General features: G+C 43.9%; 1 protein-coding gene across 4 annotated transcripts in view; it reads left to right on the top strand.

Moving 5' to 3' along the window:
* The window catches only part of Sh3tc2 (SH3 domain and tetratricopeptide repeats 2), a 62,356-nt gene extending 41,562 nt beyond the window's left edge, over window positions 1-20,794 (top strand). For 2 of the 4 annotated variants that reach the window (XM_063232334.1, XM_063232335.1), the window contains exons 13-17: window positions 4,418-4,568; window positions 5,262-5,384; window positions 6,404-6,554; window positions 8,225-8,436; window positions 10,046-20,794. In XM_063232334.1, the coding sequence (XP_063088404.1) occupies window positions 4,418-4,568; window positions 5,262-5,384; window positions 6,404-6,554; window positions 8,225-8,436; window positions 10,046-10,237 (829 nt within the window). In that variant the 3' untranslated portion in view covers window positions 10,238-20,794. Of the gene's footprint in view, window positions 1-4,417; window positions 4,569-5,261; window positions 5,385-6,403; window positions 6,555-8,224; window positions 8,437-10,045 lie in introns of those variants that run through there. The other 2 variants (XM_003477336.5, XR_010041669.1) reach the window with 2 other exon arrangements.
* The last annotated feature ends 893 nt before the right edge of the window (window positions 20,795-21,687 follow it).

Below are 21,687 nucleotides of genomic sequence, written 5' to 3'. Positions count from 1 at the left end.
TTTAACAAATCTTTCTGAGCACTTATTATGGCCTCTGTACCATGCTAGGAAGGAGCCAGAGTTAGTCTCTGAGCTTGCAAAGCTCAAAGAATTTTATAGGAAATAGACATTCTATGAAAAATCAAAGTTTTCATATAAATTGTAGTAGGTTCCACAAAAAATGTACATAGTATGTTTTCTAAAAAGAGGGAATGCCTTGCACACATAGTGCAAGAATAATAATTCTTTGCATGTGAATGCAATAGCAGTGTACTATCTTTTACTTCTGTCTTTTATCCTTATTCTTATCTTGTTTCCATGGAACTGAAAAAATACCTTGACATTTGGTCTTTCAGTGTAACTAATACTACTAATCCCTGACACTTCTATAATCTTAAACAAGGAAACAATTTTTTTTACTTATATTCTTATATGCTCTCAGGCTGTGATGTAAACTACCATCCCACTTTTTAAAAAATTTACGGTGCTCGGGATCAAACCCAGGGGTAGTGTACCACTGAGTTACATCTCTAGCACTTTTAAATTTTTATTTTTTGACAAGGATTTGCTACATTACCCTCAAACTTGTGATTCTTCTGCCTCAGCTTCCGTTGGGGCTTGGATTACAGGTGTGCACCCCAGAACCTGAAGCCTTCTGCTTTTGCAGATGAGGAAACTTTGTTTAAGATTTAAAATCACATATGTCCTCTAGGGCTTTTATAAAATGGTATAAGAAAGCAAGTCTCCTCCTACACCTGGTTATGTGAGCCAGAAATTGAGTACTGTTTGAGTGTGAACTCAAACTTCTATGGTTATATACTGATTTGAACAGGACTTATTTCTTGGTTCAAGTCACTTACATTTTCTGATCTTAGCTCATGCTGGTTGCCCAGTAAATTCAGGTAATAATACTGCCCACTATTACTATGGGTCACATAGAGAGAGTTCAAAATAAACCTTTTGCAATGAGTGGGAAAATTTGGGTAAGCTAAATAAGTAAAACCCATCGGTCCTCTTTATTTACAAAATGAGCTCAGAACCCTCTCAGCTGAGAATTTCCATGGTGACTGTAGGAGCGAATGTGCCTCGAAAGTTCATGCCCTCACACCTGGCAGTGAGTCAGCCCTCAGAAGAGGCTAGTCCTTACTGTCGGTGGAGGCAGGATGTTGGACAGAGGTCAGTCACACAGACTCATTCAGGTAGGGCAGGTGGCTGGAAAGTCCTGCAGTGTTGGTAAGAGGGTGTCTGGGAATACCAGTGTGGCCACAGGTTCGTGGCTGCTATTCAGGCAGGCAGGAGGAAGTGAGAATGGAACCTCAGGGACTGGCTTGGAGACAAGAAGAAGGAGAAACTGAGAAGAGTGAGGATTGGGAAGCAGAGGCGATACTCTGGTGGAGGGAGTATAGGAGAACCAGGAGTACGTATGACTGAGTTGATGCTGACCTGGTGGCTCCTCTCACTTCTTTTGGTTGGGAAGCCACACCACAGTTAGAGCTGCAGGGGGTGGCTGGAGGAATTGGGACCCTCAGCCAGGTGGACCCTCCCCAGGTGGAGCCTGTGGCTCAGGTGCTGAATGACACAGCAGAACCACTGGCAGATATAAAATAATGGATGAAGAGTGGTAGTGAGAAGAAATCAGGAAAACTGGAGGCCACCTCCCGATTTTAGACCACAAAGGCACTTATTTTTTATGGGCTATCATGGATCAGATATATCCACGATATATCGTGGATCAGATATATCCACGATATATCGTGGATCAGATATCAGTCTTGGTGAGAAGGAATTCCTTTAGGAAACCCACTTCTGGCTTGGAATCTGGATGGTGCAGTGTGAGTAGCTAGTTCTCCGTCAGTCTTGCCTTCTCCCACAATGAGGTGTTTCTTAGAGAGAAATGATCTGTGTTCCACAGTCAAAAAAGCAAATACCTGCTCTGTGAATTGGCCTCTCTGCAAGCATTCAAAGTTTTCTCTCTGAATGTCTGGACAAAATAACTTCAGTCCAAGGACATGCTAGATAGCAGATGGTAATAAACAAAAATACAGCAGGAAGTTAGATCAAGATGAGGTTCATGGGTTCTGTCTCCATCAGCTGTCCAGTGAGATCCAGGAGAGCAGGACAGGGCAGGCCCGCCAGACCTCTTAGCTCCACACAGCACTGAGGGTGCAGGGCAGGAAGTAGGACAGGGCCGTCTGCTGTGAGGGGGGCCTGTGGTTATTGTAGTCCAGCCAGGGAGGTTACTGACCTCCTCAGCATTGCATGGGCTTTTCGGTTCACTACACAGCCTTAGCAGCAAATCTGATCGAAACTCTAATACCTGAGATACACCAGTTGCTACCCTGGATATCAGTAACTTTTTTTTCAGCACTGGAGATTGAACTCCGGTCCTTTGCATCCAGCTTTGTCCCCAGGCTTATTTTATTCTTTATTTTGACACAGGGTCCCATTAGGTTGCCTAAGTAGGACTCAAACTTGTCTCAATCCTCCTGCCTCAGTTTCTTGAACTATTGCAATACGAGTGTGTGCCACTGTGGTTTGACAATAAACTTATGTCCGGGGTAAGCCAGTGAGGAGAGCCTGAGTTCATTCTTCCCAGTTCTTGTGCCGCCAAAAGCCTGACACCCTCTCCAGTAAGCCAACAGCTGTCTCACTGCCAGGGATTCGTCAGTAAAAAGCAATGTTTACCTCTGTCTCTTGTGAAGAAGGGGGCTTGGTGGCCAAGTTGTGGTGGGTTGAGGTGCATGTCAATTCATTTCCCATTATTATAATGACATATGTGAGGTTGTGTGGTGAGTAAAAATGCATCTTTAGCTCATAATTTTGGAAGTCCCAGAGAGTGGTATTACCAGTGGCCCAGCTCTGGTGAAGGCCCCATGGCCGATGACATCACAACAGTGAGATCCACGGTGAGACAGGAAGCCAGAGGATGAGGAATGGGGCGGCCCTGCTCTTTATAATAGCAATGGGATTAATGCTAATCCCATGGGAATTAACGGAGGTCCCATGAAGATGGCATGATTTCCTAGGAGGACAATTGATGTCCCCTTGACTCAATTACCTTGACCCAATTATCCAATTACTAAGCCTCACCTCTTAAAAGCCTCTCTCTGCCTCTCAACATCACCACATTGAAGATCAAGTCTCCCACATAGAGAGCAAATCACTTCAAAACCATAGCAGGTGGTAACCACATTGGGTGGCTCACATGGATGTAGTTCACACTGATGAGTGTTTCTAGTAGGCTATGTCTTTCTAGGATAGGTCTGGTGCTGGGGTTCTCACACTGAGTGTGCATGAGCATAACTGGGTGTATCCGAGAATTCAGATTCTGAGATTGCAGCCCTAATGATTCTGATTCAGGCAGTTGGAAGTGACTCTGGGAATCCGGCTTTAAGATGCTCCCTGGGTAATGCTGACACAGGTGGGCCATAAATCATGCTGTGGGAAACGTGGGCAGTGTGGGGTGAATCTTAGGCTGGAACTCGGGAGAAGGAAGTTCCAGCTTTGGGTTTCCCCTTGCTTATACATGATCCTGAGAAAGTCATTTTCCATCCCTGAGCCTGTTCACTTTATAAAATGAAAGAGTTGGACTAAATCAGCAAGTCTCAACCAGGAGTTAAGCAGGAGCTTTCACAAAATGCTCCCCGAGAAGCCAAGCCTCAGGCTCCCCCGACGTTTCAACACATGGAGGTGAACTGCATGCTCTGACTGTGTGGTTTAAAATGCTTCTGGTGACTAATTGCTGCTGGCTTTGAGAACTGCTGTCCAGAAGATGCCCAAGGCTCCTTCTGTTCTCAAATTCTGAGTCTGCACAAGACCACATAACTCACGCCTCATTTCTTTATTAATCCATGTCATGAGGGAAAGGCTTTCTGTGTATTATGATTTTCCAAATAATTAAAGAGTTTCCAAATAACTAAAGAGGAATTGTTCAAGCACCATTTTAAAAAACTTTCACCCTTCTTTAATTTTTCTTCTTAGAAAAATATTCAAACCTTTTTGATGATTTAAGGTTATCACTGTGGCCACCCATTCATGCATTTGCTCCATAAATGTGCACTTGGTGTCTATTGTGTGTTAGGTGCTTTATGGGAAAAAAAAATGTTACAGTGCAGTCTAAAGACAGGGACCAAACCAATACTTATTCATCAGTGGTTAGTTTTATTGTCCCATTCAGCACGTACAACAACCCCCTCAGGCAGATACAATTACAGTCTCATTCAACAGATGGGGAAAGTGAGGTACAGAGAAGTCTGTATTTTTTCAAGGTCACACAACCAGCAGACCTGGGATTTGGCTCAGGTCTGACCTTTCTGTGTGGTTTGGGAGAAGACTTCCTTCCCAGGGCTCAGCTGTCTTGGGTACCCGGTGATCTCTGGGTACCCAAGAGATCCCTCCCGCCTCACAGGTCCATGTCCCCCCCCCCCCCCCACTCCAGGTCCCTCAGGAGGTCTCTCACCTGCATCAAGGAGAGCCTGCGCATATTCATCGACCTGGAGGAGAGAGACAAGGCAGCAGAGGCCTGGCTCGGGGCTGGACGACTCTACTACCTCCTGCAGGAGGACGAGCTGGTGGAGCTCTACTTCCAGGTGGGTAAAGATGCGCTGACGAGGGCCATGTGAGGAGGCAGCTGAACCCTCCAAACGGACTGGCTGGCGCCAGAGTGGGTTGATGTCCATTCCAAGAGGTTGTGGGGCTGGGAGAAGGGTGTTAGGTGGAGGATACTCACATGCGTCTGTCACTTACTATTGGTGTGACCTTGGAGAGCTTCCACATCCTTTCAGAGTCTCACTGTCTCCATCTGGGAAGAGCAGGTGTTGGATTACATCTGACTTCTGATCATTTGCACATTAAGTTCCTGGCTTTGGTATATCCGTGTGCCTTCTATACCAGGATTTACTTCATTTTCTTTGACTCAACTTCACATCAACTGACGTTTTTAACATTTAGCTCTGCTACAAGCAGTGTTACCTGAAGTCACTGGTTTGAGGCATCAGTAATCTTTTCCCTGAAGTACATTGCATGCTTAACTATGAAAACATAAGGTGTTTCTTTTTGTACCGCTAGAAATCACTTTAGTATCACCAAATGGTGCACACTATGATAGGGAAATACTAGATGCAGAATCTCTGGGTCTTTCTGTCATCGTGTACGTGTGCAGGCCAGTTGGAGATGTTGGAGACAGAGGATTGAACTGGCAGATCTGGATCTTACTTTGGCCAGTACTGTGGAGCCCTAGAGGCCCTTCTCCCTGCCTTTGACAGCTGTCTCTTTTCACCCAGGCAGCCATCCAGGCAGCCTTGAAGTTAGAGGAGTCCTCCTTGGCTCTCAAACTTTACGAAGAAGCAGGTGATGTGTTCTTCAATGGGACCCGCCACAGGCATCGCGCGGTGGAGTATTACCGGGTAAGTCCTGGCCTGCGCAGTAGGCTGAGCCGCACTGCACCACAGATGTGGGCAGGCTCACCCCAGAGCTTAGCCCTGGTCCCTTTCTGCCTTTCTTATTTGTGTTTCTTTTTCTTCCCTTCCTTTTCCCACACTAATGTACTCACCCTGTGTTCAGGGAAGGATCTGATAAACTCCATCAGTCTCAGGCTTGATGTATCACCCTTCTTGGGACACTATACCCTAGTACTAGACCTCACGCATGTATGTATGGTACTTTTTAAAAAATCATACTTCAATGCTTACTAGTCTTACCCACTTATTACTGGTGTCATAGTGGATTGTTTTAAAGAATTTATTAAAATGTATAATTTTACGATGATTTCACAGATATTGCAAAGGATGAGGCAAAAAAAGTTGATTTAAAAAATAACACTGAATAAGTGTCCAGATATTCGGAGACTGGGAAACTTCATCTTATTTGACCCTAACATTTTATTTATCCAGATGTTTATTTCTTTGTTCAGTTTAAATATTATCAGGCAAGCATAATATGTCAGGCACTGAATTTGAGTCAGGAAAATAAGAAACACATTCCTGACTATTTATTTTCACATGCATTTTATAAGTAAGGTGACACTCAGGGGGTGAAGTGACCTGCCTAAAATTTCAGTATAATGAAAATAGTAGAAGTGACCATTTATTGAACACTGTGCGTGTACTCATAGGAATGTTTCACAGATCAGCACTGTGGGCACGGAGAGACAACATCCGAGATGTGAATTACTTCCCAGGTGGTTTTAGGAGAAGCAACCTCCCTGTCCTGCTCTCAGTTGTCCCGGATTTAGGAGACCTGCTGACCTCTTGCTCTTCAGTCTCTACACCCTAGGCATGTTACTAAGAGCAAGGAGCAGGAGCATAAGCTGAGGAAAGGCATTGATTGGAAACGTGGTGATGACCCCCAACCCTCCCAGGAAAGGACAAGCCTCTTAGTCTGTGGCCAGTGCCGTAGACTAAGGTCCCTGTGCTTGTGTCCTCAGGCTGGGGCTGTTCCTTTAGCAAGGAGGCTGAAAGCACTCAGAACTGAGCTTCGGCTTTTCAACAAACTGACGGAGCTGCAGATCGGCCTTGAGGGCTATGAGAAGGCTTTGGAGTTCGCCACGCTTGCTGCCAGGCTGAGCATAGTCACAGGTAGGCAGTCCGAGCTGTCAGCTGTGTCTTCAGGAGGGACAGTGCTACTTAGGAATAGATAACAGCAGCTTGCAGTGCTCTGCATTCAGACTTTGTGGGTTCAGATCCCAGGGCTAACTGACAGGGAGAATTTAATTAAGTAAATTACCTAACTGCCATAAACCCCATGTTTGTCATGAGCAAATCAGGGTTAAGAATCGTGCCCACCTCAACAGTTGTTATGAAGACCAACGTTGTTCACATAAAGGCCACAGCACAGTGCTAGACGTGTAAGTCTTTGGTCACATATATCCTTTGTCAGTGTGACCTGTGCCACACTAATTATTAATATGACAGTTGCTGTTATTCTCTCAGTACTTTTATCCGATGCAAACACAATGCTTCCATTACATAAGCACTTTGCCCTTGGTTTTTAATTGGTTGATTGGTACCAGAAAGACATTTTCCCATGAAATGAAAATGTAAATGAAGGTCAGTTTCCTATTAGCGTAACTCACAACATAGTTGGAATAGATTGCATTTACAGCAAAAGCAATGGGAAACAATCTAAGTCATTCAGAAAAAAAAACCAGAATAAAAAAGATTAAAAAAAGAAAAGAGACAACCCTGCTCTTCACTTGGTGCTGAGGAAAAGCAGGGGTGATTAGCAAAGCCTTCATTAGACATAGGGATAAATAAAATCTTTTGCAATGGTTCTAAAAGGGACCTCTGGTCATTTTCAAGGGTATCTGATGCAGATGGCACTGGACTTCATTTTGTCTAATTGCCCTCTCAGTCTCTCTGTCTTTTTCCTGCTCTTTTATTTATTGCAGAAGCCCCCATCTGAGAAAGGCCTTCAGGGCCCTGTGCCCCTGGGAGGTAAAAGGACACTGTATTCACCCCTTAGAAATACGCTTGTCTGTGGCTGGCTTTTTCTGTATCAGAGTTTCTCTCCTTTGGAATTCTTCTATTTTGGCTTTCTGCTCTTTGAAATTTAAAAATGATATTTTTAGATGACATCTAATAGTTACCTTACACATATTCCAAAATATGCTTGTAAACCTTTGTTTCCCGTAAGAGGTCAAATTGTATTACAGTAGTTATATAGTTATTAAAACAATAATCCCACCAAAACCCCACTTGGCAGGTCAGACCCCCCCTTAAAAGCCAAAGTTTCAGAGCCTGATTTAAAAGTGAATGGGTCTGGGTAGGTAGGTCAAACAGAGTTTGTAAAGGAGCACTCTGAAGAGACTTTTGTGCTGAGACCACACTTGTTATGCTGAGCTATTCCTTGTAAGGAATTCTCAGCTGTTCATTCAAGCTAATCTTGTCACCAGGCCCCAGTACAGGGGTTTGGAGATAACTCTTTCCCAGAATTCTGAATTCCAGTGTCATCTACAATAGGAGAACATGTCTTCAGAAATGATTGATCATAGATACTACTTAGTCATTCATAGAGAGCCCTGCATTTTCTTTGGTAGGACTGTGCACAGGTAAAAATACACATTTGTTGGTGGGACTATTGAGGGATGTCAGTGTCCCATAAGAACACCGACTCGGGACAGGAACCTCTGCTGTGTTGTTTCCTGTGCTCAGGCATAGTCCCCGCCATTCAGTAGACTTTCAGAAGATTTTGGAATGAATGGGTGAATGAGTGACGCAAAGTGCCGGCCACAAGGTATCTCTCTCAGCCTTCCAATTCCTAGGAGACCAGAAGCAGAAGCTGGTGGCCTTTCACCGCCTGGCTACAGTGTACTACTTACTGCATATGTACGAGATGGCCGAGGACTGCTACTTGAAGGCTCTTTCCCTTTGCCCACCATGGCTGCAGAGTCCCAAGGAGGTGCTGTATCATGCTAAGGTGTATTATCGCCTAGGCCGACTCACCTTCTACCAACTGAAGGTAAAAAACAGACATCCAAGGTTGTGTGAGAGCTGCTGTCCAGCCGTATGCTCTCCTCACATAGGCAATGGTGGTGAGGAGGTTTTGGGGGCAGAACTGAGAGGACCTGAGGACCAGGATGAGGAGTCTGGATTCACAGAGTGGGGAGGGGCCCTGCAGGGGACACTGTGGTCTTTTCTGCTAAGCACCCCTGGAGACTTCAAAGATATCCCACATCCACTGAGAACACAGCTCATAGTTCTTTATTTTCAACTCTGCTGTATTTCCTGTAGTGGCTTTATCTATCAGACACCCTGGGGACATTTCCTAGTGCTGTGAATTCCTTAAGAGCCCACAGAAATGTGTCATTTTCTTCCTACTCCTACCCCAAAGGACCATAAGCTCAAAAATCAAAATCAAAATGAATCCTTGATTGTACATCCACAGAATGTTACAGCCCAGCTGTCAATCATTTCTTAGAAAGTTTCACGAACCTATATTTCGTGAGACACATGGGTGTATATCAATATTTTTGTGATAATGAAGTGTGGAACCTTTGCGTGTAAGTATGCCTAGGTCTTAAGAAGGTTCTAGCTCTGCTTTTCCTGCTTGCTAGGGTGGGGGTGTCTAGAGTTTATTTTTTGGTCACTTCTAGAGCTGTATTGGTGGTCTTCAGTTCTATGTTACAACTCTGATTCTGGAACAGAGTCCCAAAGTTTGCCTCCCTTTACACAGGTCCCCTGTCCTTCCCAGCACAACCCTTAATTTCTGAGTGCAGTGACTTCTGAGTCTCTTCTTTGTTGGAGCCCCAGGGGAGTCTCAGGGCAGTTTTACCATTCTTTTTTCACTGGCTAGACTTTGTCTCTGGCCTGAATTAATTATTGACTTCTGAGGGTTAATGAGAACCAGACATCTTTTTTGAGTCTCACCCAAAGGAGCATCTGTTTCTCATCCCTGCCATGTAGGAAGCAATGGGGAGGTATAGGATTCCTTGGCCATCTTGCTGCAGCTCCACAGATCCCAGGAAGGTGTTTATGGATACAGTGTGCAAGGACTGACCGCACCAGCCAAGGGTTCTAGCAGTTGCAAAGGAAAAGCAACTCAAAGAATCTTAGGTAGAGTAGGTAGTATACTGGCTCCAGTACCTGGGAACCTGGGTATAGATTTTGTTCCAGGTAATTTTGGCTCATGGTCCTCCAACACTGTAGATTTCCTCACCTTCCTCTGTATTTCTTGACCCTTTATGTTTATACTTGTCTGTGTTTCTTGGCTTCCTTCCCTCCAGCCACCGGGAGGCTTTAGGCATGTCCAAAAGGACGAGAGACTATTTTCCCTGCTGGGTCACACTGAAGAGTCCTAGCATGTGATGGATAGGTCAGGTTTGGTCATACACATCCCTGAAGCACTGTGTCCAGGGCATTGATGTGTCATGATTGGCCAAACCTGGCTAAAATGCTACCTGAGAGTGATGCTGTGGGGTGGGGCAGGGCAGGAGCTCCCCTGAAGAACCAGGATGCGGGCTTGGGCACGTGAGGCAGATAGAAGCTAGGCTACTTAGCACTGCCTCCCAGGGTATCCTGCAAGTGTTTGCTAACACTGTGTCCTTTTCTTTTCTCCTCTGGGGGATTAGGATGCTCACGGTGCCACTGAATACTTCTTGCTGGCCCTGGCAGCCGCGGTCCTACTCGATGATGAGGAGCTGCAGGACACCATTAGGAGCAGGCTGGACGATATCCGCCAGAGCCCTCTGTGGCACAGCAGCCCCTTGGGGTGCTCCTCAGAGCGGGCGAGGTGGCTAAGCAGTGGGGGCCTGGCGCTCTGAGGGGAGCCCGCCCACCTAGGACCATTTGCCGTGGCTGGACGCTGCCTCCCTGCCTAGGATCTCAGATGCTGAGGGGAGGCTCTGAGTCCTCTCCTGACCCAGCCTGCTCATGTCACTGGGAGAAGTCCAGAGGGAGAGGGGCTCATCCTGGGCCACACAAGGAGTTGATGGTGGAGCCACAGTGGGACATCCTGGCTCGGGGCCTTATCTCCAGGTATCGGTGGCCTTTCCACACAAGCAGCCCGAGAAACACACCTTCTCATCATGTAGTTCTGGAGGAAATGAGGAAACTTTACCCCAGCGAGGAAATCAGGTGCTGTGCTGTCAAGGCAGGCAGATCAAAGTTCATGCCCTTCCCCCATTTTCTCAGGGAAAGATCCTACCACTTGTCAGGGAAGAACCCATGGTTTCTTTCTTCAAAACCAAAGGAGGTGCCACTCCTCATGCTCATGAGGGGACTGACAGGAGAGAATTCATCATGTTCTTAGCTAAAAGGCCAGCCTCAGGATGGCCAGAGGGAGCACAGGACATGAGGTTGGTGCTGACTGGGATTCATGTTTCTGTCCTGGCCCCAGCCGTGCTCCCACATGACTTTCCCTAAAGTCCAGTGAAGGAGTCCAAAGCTTGTCAATGACCAAAGCTTGAAATAGAGTGTCATTACGATATTATGACATAAATTACATGTAAATAGTGTACATCATTAAATATTGACCTTTGACATCCACACACAGATTCTGTCTCCTTTATGTTGGGGACATGAGAGATCAGAGACTTGAAAGATGGGTTACCTACACGATTCTCACTTGGGTCAGGGCAGCTCCTTCACAAAGCACCTCTGTTGGTAATCATTCACTGCAGGACACAAGGGATGGCTTGAACAGCAGGTATTTATTATCTCACAGCCTCTTTGGGGGCAGGAATCCAAGTGTGGCTTAACCAAGTTGCCTGGCTCACAGGGTTTCAGTCGAGGTGGCAGCAAGGTCAGCTAGAGAAGGTTCTGTGGCCAGCAGGTTGGCAGGAGTTGGTTCTTTGCTGGCCATTGGGCATCACGTGGGTCCCTCCGTTAGACAGTTCCCAGCGTGGCTGCTCACTTCCCCAGAGTGAGGAGCAAGTGAGCAAAGCAAGCAGGAGAGAGGAAACAGTCACTGCCTTATCACCATGGATGCCAGAAGTGACATCCCTTAGCTTTACCTGTTCTATTCAGTGTGAGTGCATCACCAGGCCCAGCCTGCACAAGGAGTTTAAGGGGTACCAAGTGAACATCAGGAGATGGGGATCATTTCTGGAGTTATCTACCACTGCGGGAATCACTTGGGAATGGAATCAGGAATTCTTAGGAGCAGCAACTCACTTGTGAGATAGTTTGGAATGCAAATTCTTGAACTCTACCTAAGATCTCTGAATTGCAATCTCCACACCTCAGAGCCCTAACTCTAGCAAACTCCTGGGGTGATTCTGAATAGAATTTGGAGAGCACTACTCTACAACAGGGTTTCTCTGGTAGTTTGCCCAAGAATTACCTAGGAAAACTTATTGAACATGAACTTCCTGGTTCTTACTGCTAATAGTTAGTATGTCAAAGGTCTATCCCAGAAGTATGCATGTTTCATGAAAATGTTCATTCTTTTTTTTTTTTTTTAACTTTTTATTGGTAACAGGGATCAAACTTATGACTGCCTGCTTGCAAGGCAGGTGCTTATGCTGCTGAGCTAAATCTTCAGCCCCAAAAATGTTCATTCTTGCTCAGAGATGTGTGCACACACATCAAACAAGTGTCCTTTCCACCTGATGCCCACCAGCTTAGATTTGACTGTCAAATCATCTGTCCTTTGTTTCTAGCTTTTTAGGACTATTAGATGTTGTTTGTGTGGTGGGAGAGGAAGGGAGGAATACACTGAGTCAAGGCATCTTCCTGTCACAAAGATTAGCTGCACATCAGCTCCTCTCCTCTCTTAGGGGCTTGGTTAGCATGTGATCTTCACTCTATGAACTATTCTTTCCCAGGAAGGAAATGAAATGATTTAATGCTCTGCACTGTAAAATAAATGCAGTTTTGTTCCCACCACAAGTTACAAAATCCCCAAGCTGGGAGGAATGTTGTGGTTGATGCTAGTCTGTCTAATCTCCATGTAGAGTCCTTTCAACAACATTCCTTGGAGATGGTCAGGGGCACACACATTCCAGAACAGTTACACATCTTATATTTGAAGAGGGCTTGCTTGGCCCTAGAACCCATGCCATGAGCCATGCCTCATCTGACTCGGGTTACAGATTATCTCCCCTTTCCCAGTAACTGATCGTTATCTTCTGGTCAGATTTGATGTTTGCTGTTTCTCTGAAAGTGTGATTCCCAGGACTGCACCAAGCTGTTGACATGGGCTGGTGGGTGAAGAGTACAGAGGAATGTAACTGTAATGAATGTAATTCAGTGGTGCTTCTTTACTTTGTGTTAAGGTTTTGCTTCTTCCCAGCATTGACATCTTAACCTTGGCTCACATTGTGTTTTGTAATCACTTGAAACTTCTATGTCTTCTCACATGAACGTTTTGTTTGCTCGGAGCTTTCTTAATAGCTGCAAGTACACATGTGCATATGTACACATTTACATTCGTTCATACACAGCCAGACACATGTGCAAAGGGTAATGTCTCTATCCACTTTACATTTTATTGGAAGCTTTGGACAAAATTTTGTAGATCTATGCATTTTGATATACTTGTAAATATGGTAGATTTGTCTCTAATTAGGTCACATATGAATGTTCAGATGCTCCTCCGAACAAGGATAAGGCTATTTTTTTTAGATGAGCAAGGTACTGTATCATGTAATTACATTCCTACACTCTGGATATAAATTCCTAGTTACAATAGTCTTTAAAAGTGTTTGCAAAGCTCAATGAAAAAATGTGGGCTAACTGTTCTTTATGGACTTGTGCTGATGCTCTTTTTTTCTCATGATCCACACTGAGTGAAGTGATGGTTTTACTGGTTCTCCATGTAAGCGGGTCTTGTTATCTGTATATCATAGCCCAAACTGAATTAGTTACCTATTTATTTTAACCTTCCTCCCCAAATTTCCACCTGCTGCTTGCCTGCTGGTTGCTTGTGTCTCATCTAAATGAAAGGTGAGGACAGCCGAGTGTGGTGGAGCACACCTGTGCATCCAGCACTCCGGGAAGCTGAAGCCAGAGGAGCACAAGTTGGAGTCCATCCTGGGCAACTGTTTCAAAATTTAAAAAGTGGAGCTGGGGATGCAGCTAATGCAAAGGCCCCAGCACCACAAAAACAAAATGAAACAAAAAATGCAAAAATCAAACAAAAACCCAGCGTCAGAACTACAAAACTGTGGAAAAGCCTGTGATGTGTTTTCAGCATTCCAGTGCATGACTTCCCTAACTAATAGTGTTAATATTCTGAAATCTGAGCACCACTTTTTCTCCTTTTCTTATTGGTTTTCCATTAGTTTGGGGTATCTTTTATTTTTTGTGTGTTGATTTGTGTAACTCATTTGGCCAGAGTTTCTTTGGGGAGAGAAGAGGCAGGGGAGAAGTGTCAGAATGGGGCTGCGGAGTGGATCTCCAGGGATGGGAGACAGGGATTTTGTTGTCAAGTCACAGGTGATTTTGGGACATCATTTGACCTCCCTGTACCTCAGACCTTTGGTCTCTAAGGGAGGCTCACCTTTGGATTGCTTTACTGCAGTGCTATATTCACATTGTATGACTAGAACGAGAATTGGTGTCTGGGTGAAGAAATTACATATTCTTGCTTCCCAATTTTATTCTGGCCAGTTTATAAGTGCGTAAACAGAAAGACAGAAAAGCAGCCCCCACGCCAGCTGGATAGTTAGTTAGTGGCAAACACAGCAGTACTTACTCCAAGTCTCATGACTTAGTTCTGTCATTCTGAGCTAACGTAACAGTTGTGCAGTGCATGTATGTGTGCATGTATCTGTGCATGCATTTGTCACCATGGCGCTGCTCTGAGAACCTTTTGCCAAAATTTTAGAAAGTGAGGTTACTTTCTTACTCATATAATTCATTTTTTAAGAAAACTTGAGTCATTTTCCATAAATGGAGTTTCATAAATAATGGAAACACTGCAGTCAATTAAAGCGAGGTCCTGTTGCTTAGTGAAAGCACAAAGCCTTGGCTTGACCTAATGTTTGAAAATAGAGGTTCACAAGCATGGGGTACAGAAAAATAGACTAGGCCATCACTTTTTAGTTTGGACAACTGGAGAAGTGGAGAAAGCAGCAAAAAGGACTGGCCTCTTCACAGTGACAGTCATACAAGTTGTGTTTGGGCACATACCCTCCACTTCAGGGAAGTGGGGATCCCATTGGCTGAAAGGAAAGGGGCAAGCAATGAAATATGTAATATGATTCAGGATCAGAAGCTGTGTGATGAGAATCAATTACAGGGTGTTAGGGAGACTCAAAGGAAGGGCTTTATCAGTCACAGGAGCAGGGGTACCAGAGAGCGCTTTCTGGAGGAGCCATATCTAAATTGAGTCCTGAATAGAAATACTTAATTCTAACTGCAGGCTGGTGTTGGCAGAGACAGGCATATGTCAAGCAAAGGTCCAGAGGTGGGAGAAGCCTTGATAAGTCCACTGAGACTGGAGCAGGGACAGTGGAGGAAAGTGAGAGGGGAGGTTGGAGAGCAGCATGGAGACTGACCAAAGAGGTCCAGGGTGAGTGTGAGCCCTAGAACAAAGGTTATAAGCACTCAGAAGATATGATATGAGAATGAAGTCCAGGGAACTACAAGGGAAGAGTCCTGGCTGTGGAGTGCACATTCTAGCTTCATTTGAGTTTGACCAGGTTCTCCAATAGTGTTCTTTTTCTGATCCAGGACCCAGCCTCGGGTGCTATGTTGCTTTTACTTCTCACATTTCCCTAGCAAGCTTAGGTCTATGGCTTTCTCACAGTGTTTCCTTGGCTACCATGATCTCCATGGTTTTGACCTCCTTTATTTTGATATTGAGTTGCACAGACCAAGGGCAGAGGAGGAAGAAATTCAAGGAAATGAGCTCTGTATTTACCCAGGTGGTGGCATAGCAATGGGTATTTCTATTAGTCATACCTGGGTTAGAGTCTGCTTCTGTGCAACTGTGTAGTCTTCAGCAAATGAATTAACTTCTCTGAGCCAAGTGCTGTCAAAATTATGTCAGCACCTGTGAAAGTACCAAGTACACACAGTGCCTGGCACAGAAGGTAAACATTAGATGATCTGATAAAGATTTTGTTTACCTTTTTTATCTTGCAGACAAGGAAATGGTTGAAGCAGATCTATCTTTGGGAACAGTCTTTTACCCAAGGAAGAAAGGACTCAAAACAAATGAGGCTATTTTTAAAAGGAGTTAATAAAATAGTTTATGTTCTAAAAAAAAAAATGCCTACAATGTTCCCACCCATCAGTTTGTTTATTTTAACGTTAGCTTTAAAATTTTTTTCATATTAGGTTTTAGGTGGTACTTTGCAATCCATTACATTTTTTTGGCATAAATCTTGATGTTAAGAAATGCAACAAATGTATCAGCTGATGCTGGGGCTCCTGTCTTGCATCCAGGGACATTCAGGTTTGCAGCAGGTCCCGCTGGGGTACCAGAGCAAATTAACGTACTTCTTAGCCTCAGGTATTCCTCTCCTGGACTTTTAAGCAAGATAACATGGTGGTGGTTTGGTATGAGCACTCATTTCATGGTAGTGGTCACAGGGTCTGGGACCCTCTATCTGGTGGCAGTGTTAGGCTCCTCCTTGTGCCTGAATTTAACCTGGACAAGATTTCCCTGTTGGGCAGGAGAGAATGTTATTACCAGTGTGTCCCACCCTGCTTCTCCAACCTAGCCAGCATTTTTGAGCTCGATATGATGGACAAGGGCTTTGAGACCTTGCAGTTGGCTTGCATTCCTGGGAGGGGTGTCTTCTGCCCAGAGAAGCAGAGGCAGGTGCTGGCTTGTGGGTAGAGACTCTGCCCAGCAGTGATGGTCAGGGTGGGACCAACAATAATATGTGAGGCTTAGATTTCCCAAGGGTGGCTCAGTTTAGTTTCTTAGGCGATATAGGCAGGTGGGTGGGAGGAGATGACACTGCTCTCAAAGCTGTTTGAAAGCCAGTTCCCACTTCAGGAGCTGTTCCTGTCTCTATCTAGGACATCAAGGTAGAGCAAAGGCTGAGTTCCTTCCAGGTGAGTCCAGATGGGCCGGTGTGGGGAGGATGGCTCAGTTCTGTGGGATGGATGACCAAAAGACAGGTTCATTTGTTGTTCTTTGCTGAGAAACCAAGAGCTCCAGCAGGGGGCAGTGATGTCTCTCTTGAACAGTACATGTATATTGCCAGCCTACAACAGCAGCTTCAAATCTTTTTCTCTTTTTACGGTGACTCAGAGTGAGAAAGACACTTTTGTGTTGCATTCTAGTACACATACGCATAAAGATACATATATGTTTGACCAGCAACATTTATTCCTTACAACATATAATGCATTCTAATCTATTCATTTTAAAAACACTCTATTCTAGTTTAAAAATATACAGCATGACTCACAAAATGGATTTCTGCTTCCCTAATTTGATGTTTGAGAAGTGCTGCCCTAAAGAGAGATCTCTGAAAAAGTGCAGGAAGGCTCTGGCTTTGTTCTTTCTTCTTTATCATTCGATGGACTTTTTGTGAACAGAGAATATGTACATCTTGAAATAAATAATTGTTGACTTGAATGCATGGTAGGCATAAGGTCTTATGCAAAACCTTTGTGAGGTGTTCTCATCATACAATGCTGTTTAAGTTAGAGAATATCACTTTTAGTATCTTTGAGATTTATGGAAAGGAGAAAGTTTGTCTAAGTCCAACTCAGTAAGCAATCACAGTGAACTCATGTCTGTCTGTCTGGCTGATGTTGACATCAGAGCCCAGAACCCTTACATTATATTGCATAAATATGACAGGGGATGCGTCCCTGGGAAAGACTCTATCCCTCATATCATCACGAATAGAAGTTGGATTAAAGCTTACTTTAGCAGCTTGTAATAGTGGGCCTGAGGTCAACATATTTTTTTCTGGTGGGTCAAAAATTGATGACTTTAGTGTGGGAGACCAAATGTTCCAGATCTTGAAAAAAATGAATTATAGTCAGGTAACTTAGGCTAGTTTCCCAAATGGAAAATGGAAGGAGGAACAGAAATGCCACAATGGCAAAGTAGAGAGAAATGTAAATAAAGTGTAAACGAGATTCTAAGTGGACTCTAGGTGAGGAGCAGGGTGAGCAAAGCAGCAGGAGCTACAGAGCCATTAGCAGAAGATGATGAACACCTGAGCAGGGGAGGTCGGCAGCCAGGTGCAGCCTCGTGGGTGTCACTGGTCATGGGACCAGAAGGTGAATGTGGCCCAAGAAGGAGATCACAGGCAGGAGAGAACAACCTGCTTCTGATGGAAGTGCTGCCCGGGACATCGTCCTTCTCCAAGTGTGCATCATGAAATGGAGAGGCTGGGTGCAGCCCGCACACATGCTGAGATGCTTAAATTCTGTACATAAGTAGTGGAAAAGCAGTTTTTCATACACTCGGTGTGTTTTAGCAATGTTGTATTCTATCTTTTCTTAACCTTCCATTTTATTTGATTTGTGATTGCAAACTTTTACTGTCATTCATCCAAAGGATTTTTAAAATAAGCACTCTCTTCTGCCAGTTTAATCCTTCTGATCTAGAGAGATCATACTTAAATTAATAAATGTGAGTCTCAGTTACTTTGCCTTCCTTAGGTGGCTCACATATTACATGTGGAGATGAATTTTTGTTCTTGAACTTTCTTAGAAATTGAGAACTTTTGATATTTGTGCATCTGGGGATCTGTTGGACGTCTGCCTCACGGAGATGCCTTAGGAATGTCTCTAAATTTTCCCAATATCGTCCCATCTGCTTGCCTCCTCAGGGGAGTAGCTGCGGACCAGGCCACAATAACAGCTGTGTGGTGATTCTGGTAACCAAACAACTCATTATTCATCAGGCTGAACAAAACTACTTCTTTGTCATAGAACATGTGGATTGGGATGCTGGTGGGTGGAGGGAGAGAGAGCCAAATGAACAAATGACTTGGAGGATTTACGTTTTGGGTTATCTCATAGTCCTAAGAGTTACACAGACTGACATCCTGTCCCTTTTCTGAGTTCTGTGCTTGTTTCTCTCTCTCCAGTGGTATAATGTCTCTCTGTCTTTCAATTCCCTGACATTCTTAGACTACGTTTTGCTTTTATGTATGTGCTTACGGATCCTTGTACTTTTGTTTGAGGACACTTATCATAATTCAAATTATTGTTTTTGTGGCTCAGTTTTGTTTTTGGTTTCCACTGCTGTTGGAAGCTCCAGGAGAGGAGGGCTCTGGTCAGGGTCATTACCACTGCATTTTCAGAGTCTAGCCCTGGGGCTGACACACAGATAGACTCGTATCCAAGATTTGTGGTGCTGGAGAATAAAATATGAGTGAATGAAGCTTCACATTCATTTTTAAATCCACTCATCATTTATGAGAGGGAGAAAGTATTAAAAACATGATGTACTGCTTATTGCTCATGAGTTATCGTGATATTGTATAATAGAGCTTGTTATATAGATGCTCAAAAAGTTTATTGGGAATTATAAGCATAATCTCCATCTGTTTAATATGAGTTGTTGCAGATGCAGTGGGTCTCTTTCTAATTTTCAATAGGTAGTAGAATAAGTTATGATCTTTTACTGAGCCTGTACCAGGCATTACACTAAATAACTCACCAGTTGTATAGGATATGATCCTCCAATTGACTCTATAAAGAAGGTAGTTTCCCCATATATCTGAGCGTATCTGAAGTAATCAAGGTTCAAAGTGGTTAGGACATGTACAGAGATTTGGGCTGATCTGAAAACCAATGCTTTTAATAGCTATATAATTTTGGTTACATGGTGACACATTCTCTCTCTCTCTCTCTCTCTCTCTCTCTCTCTCTCTGAGACAAGGTTTTGCTATATAGTTCAGACTGGCCTTGAACTCACTTTGTAGCTCTGGCTGGTCTCAAACTTGCAATGATCCTTCTGCCTCAGCCTCCTGAATGCTGGGATTACAGGCAGCCACTACCATGCCTGGCCACGTATTTTCTCTTTAAGAACTTAGCATCTTGAAGAGAAATATTTTCCTAAGAACTTATGATAGCTTTACTTTGTTCTCAGGAAGACAGATGACCAGGAAGTCTAGTAGCAGGGAACTCGGTTTGTATAATTCTCACTGTAACAAATACCCCAGAAAATCCCTTCAGTTGTGAAATTTTCTAGAGAATGAAGAGGATTTAGCAACAAGTGACATCTTTGGTGTGTTTAGGCTTAAATGGCCAGAGTATTGTTTTTGAATCCTAAATGTCCTTCTTTGGGAATCATAGGTTGAGAGTATGGTAACACTCAGGAAAAATATCTGGTCCCTGCCTCCGAGTACCTGTCAGTCTGCTCAGAGGAGGCAGGATGCATCTGTGATGTGAGAATGGGGAGGAGGAAAAGTCTGAGTTTAGGTCTGTGAGACACAGACCTCTGTCTGCATTCCTTTGTCCATCTGTCCATGCAAACATTCATTCATTGATTCATCTGTGCAGCAAGTCATCCAGTCAACTAACTAGTCAACCAACCACCCAACCAACCATCAACCCATCCACCTAACGAACCAACCAACAAATTGGCAACACCTTTTACGGGCTAGCTTCCCACACCAGTAAGCAAGGTAATGACAGTCCTTGACCATATGAAACCTGTGAATTCCTTAGAATACTGGGATCCTCTGATAACTTCATCATTCTCATGCCAACAGCTTAGATTTAAGTCTACACAGACCAGACACTGTGCTAAGTGTTGCAATTTTGTTATATCACTGACTTCTCTTAACATTCTTTCCAAGAATTAACACATAGTTATACTAATTGCAGATTGTTCATATAACATATATGAAGAAACAAGTTTAAAAAAAACAGGTCGTGAACTCTTGCCCAAAGTCCCACAGCAGAAAAATTATACAATCAAGATATGTATCCCAGCCTCATCTATATTGCAAGCATTGCGTGAAACATCAACTGGGCTTTTGCTAAATCTCATAGAACTTTGGCCAGATAGGCCTTGTGCATTTGACTGCTCATCAAATGTGTGACCTCAGACAAGTGTTTAAACACTCAGTGTCTCATCTTCACCACTGGTAAACAGGGGTGACAATAGAACTTAGGATCAAGTGATTTAACGTATATGAAATGCATGGCACACGCTACACAAGTGTTGGCTGCTGTTGTTACTGTTGTATAGGCAGATATTTCTGAACGTCTGATTTTGGGGAAAAAAGACAATTCAACTTGCAATATGTACAGAAAATACTTACAATGTGCATCCAACTGAATGTGAAATAAGTGTAGTGCTCATATTGTCCACTTGATTATATGTCGTAAGGTCAGAGATTGTCTATCTGGGTCATCACTATACTCACAGCACTAAACAATGCCTGACCCATGGAAGGTGCTCAACATTAATTATTGGATAAATAAATGAATGGTTTCAAGCATTATTTGTGCAGTTATTTATGCATGTATATAATAATAAAATAAATAAATATGCTCCTTATGAACATAAGAGTGACCTGAAATAGGTATATCAATGTGGGCTTCCTGTAAACTCCCAGGAAATGAGCTTCTAGGAAGAAGTTGGGAATCATACTCTTTTAGTTTTGACATGAACTATCTCATCCAGGGTTGGGGGCTGTCCTGGGCCAGGTCTTCACAGCAACCCAGCCAACTTTGTGACCAGTCTTCATGGAAGAAAAGGACTTTTCTGCCAAGCATGGTGGCGCACCCTTGTCATCCCAGCACTTGGGAGGCTGAGGCAGCGGGCCTGGGCTACAAAGTGAGTTCAAGGCCAGCTCAAACTGCATAGCGTCTCAAGAAAAAAAAAAAGAAAAGAAAAGGACTTTTCTTCCTGTCCTTTAACTTCAAACTGGGGTCAAAGGCCTTAGGCTCTTTTGAAAATAAATAAAGGTTCTGAGCAGACAAAAGCCGTTCTGGAGCCAACCGTCAGGTCACTATAAACACTGGCCTTCCTTCCCTCTGGCCGGAAGCTTCTAGCTACTTCCTTGGCCCCTGAGCCTGCCATGACCTCACTTAGCCTAAATGCCTGGTGGCTGTGACAGTTCCTAGCAGTATTTTAGGGAAAGATGGAGAGGCTTCTGAAGGAAGCCAAGGTTCCGATTCTCATAACCAGCTCTCAGAAAAATAAAATATGTATATATGCATTCTCAAATGTACCATAAATCTTACTTTTATAAATACTACACAGCACACAGTTCACAAATAACAATGACATCAATATTCTGCAGTGTAAATTTCATACAGGCAGTTGGTTTTCAGACAATGTGCTCACTAATTTATGCAGAACTCTTACAGCTAGAGACACTGTGCTGTA

Source organism: Cavia porcellus, unplaced genomic scaffold (assembly GCF_034190915.1).
Source record: "Cavia porcellus strain 051 isolate PalLab524CR breed Dunkin Hartley unplaced genomic scaffold, mCavPor4.1 scaffold_21, whole genome shotgun sequence".
NCBI classification, from domain to species: Eukaryota; Metazoa; Chordata; class Mammalia; order Rodentia; family Caviidae; genus Cavia; species Cavia porcellus.
The sequence above is the reverse complement of the archived record's forward strand: the minus strand, read 5'-3'. Positions and strand labels throughout refer to the sequence as shown.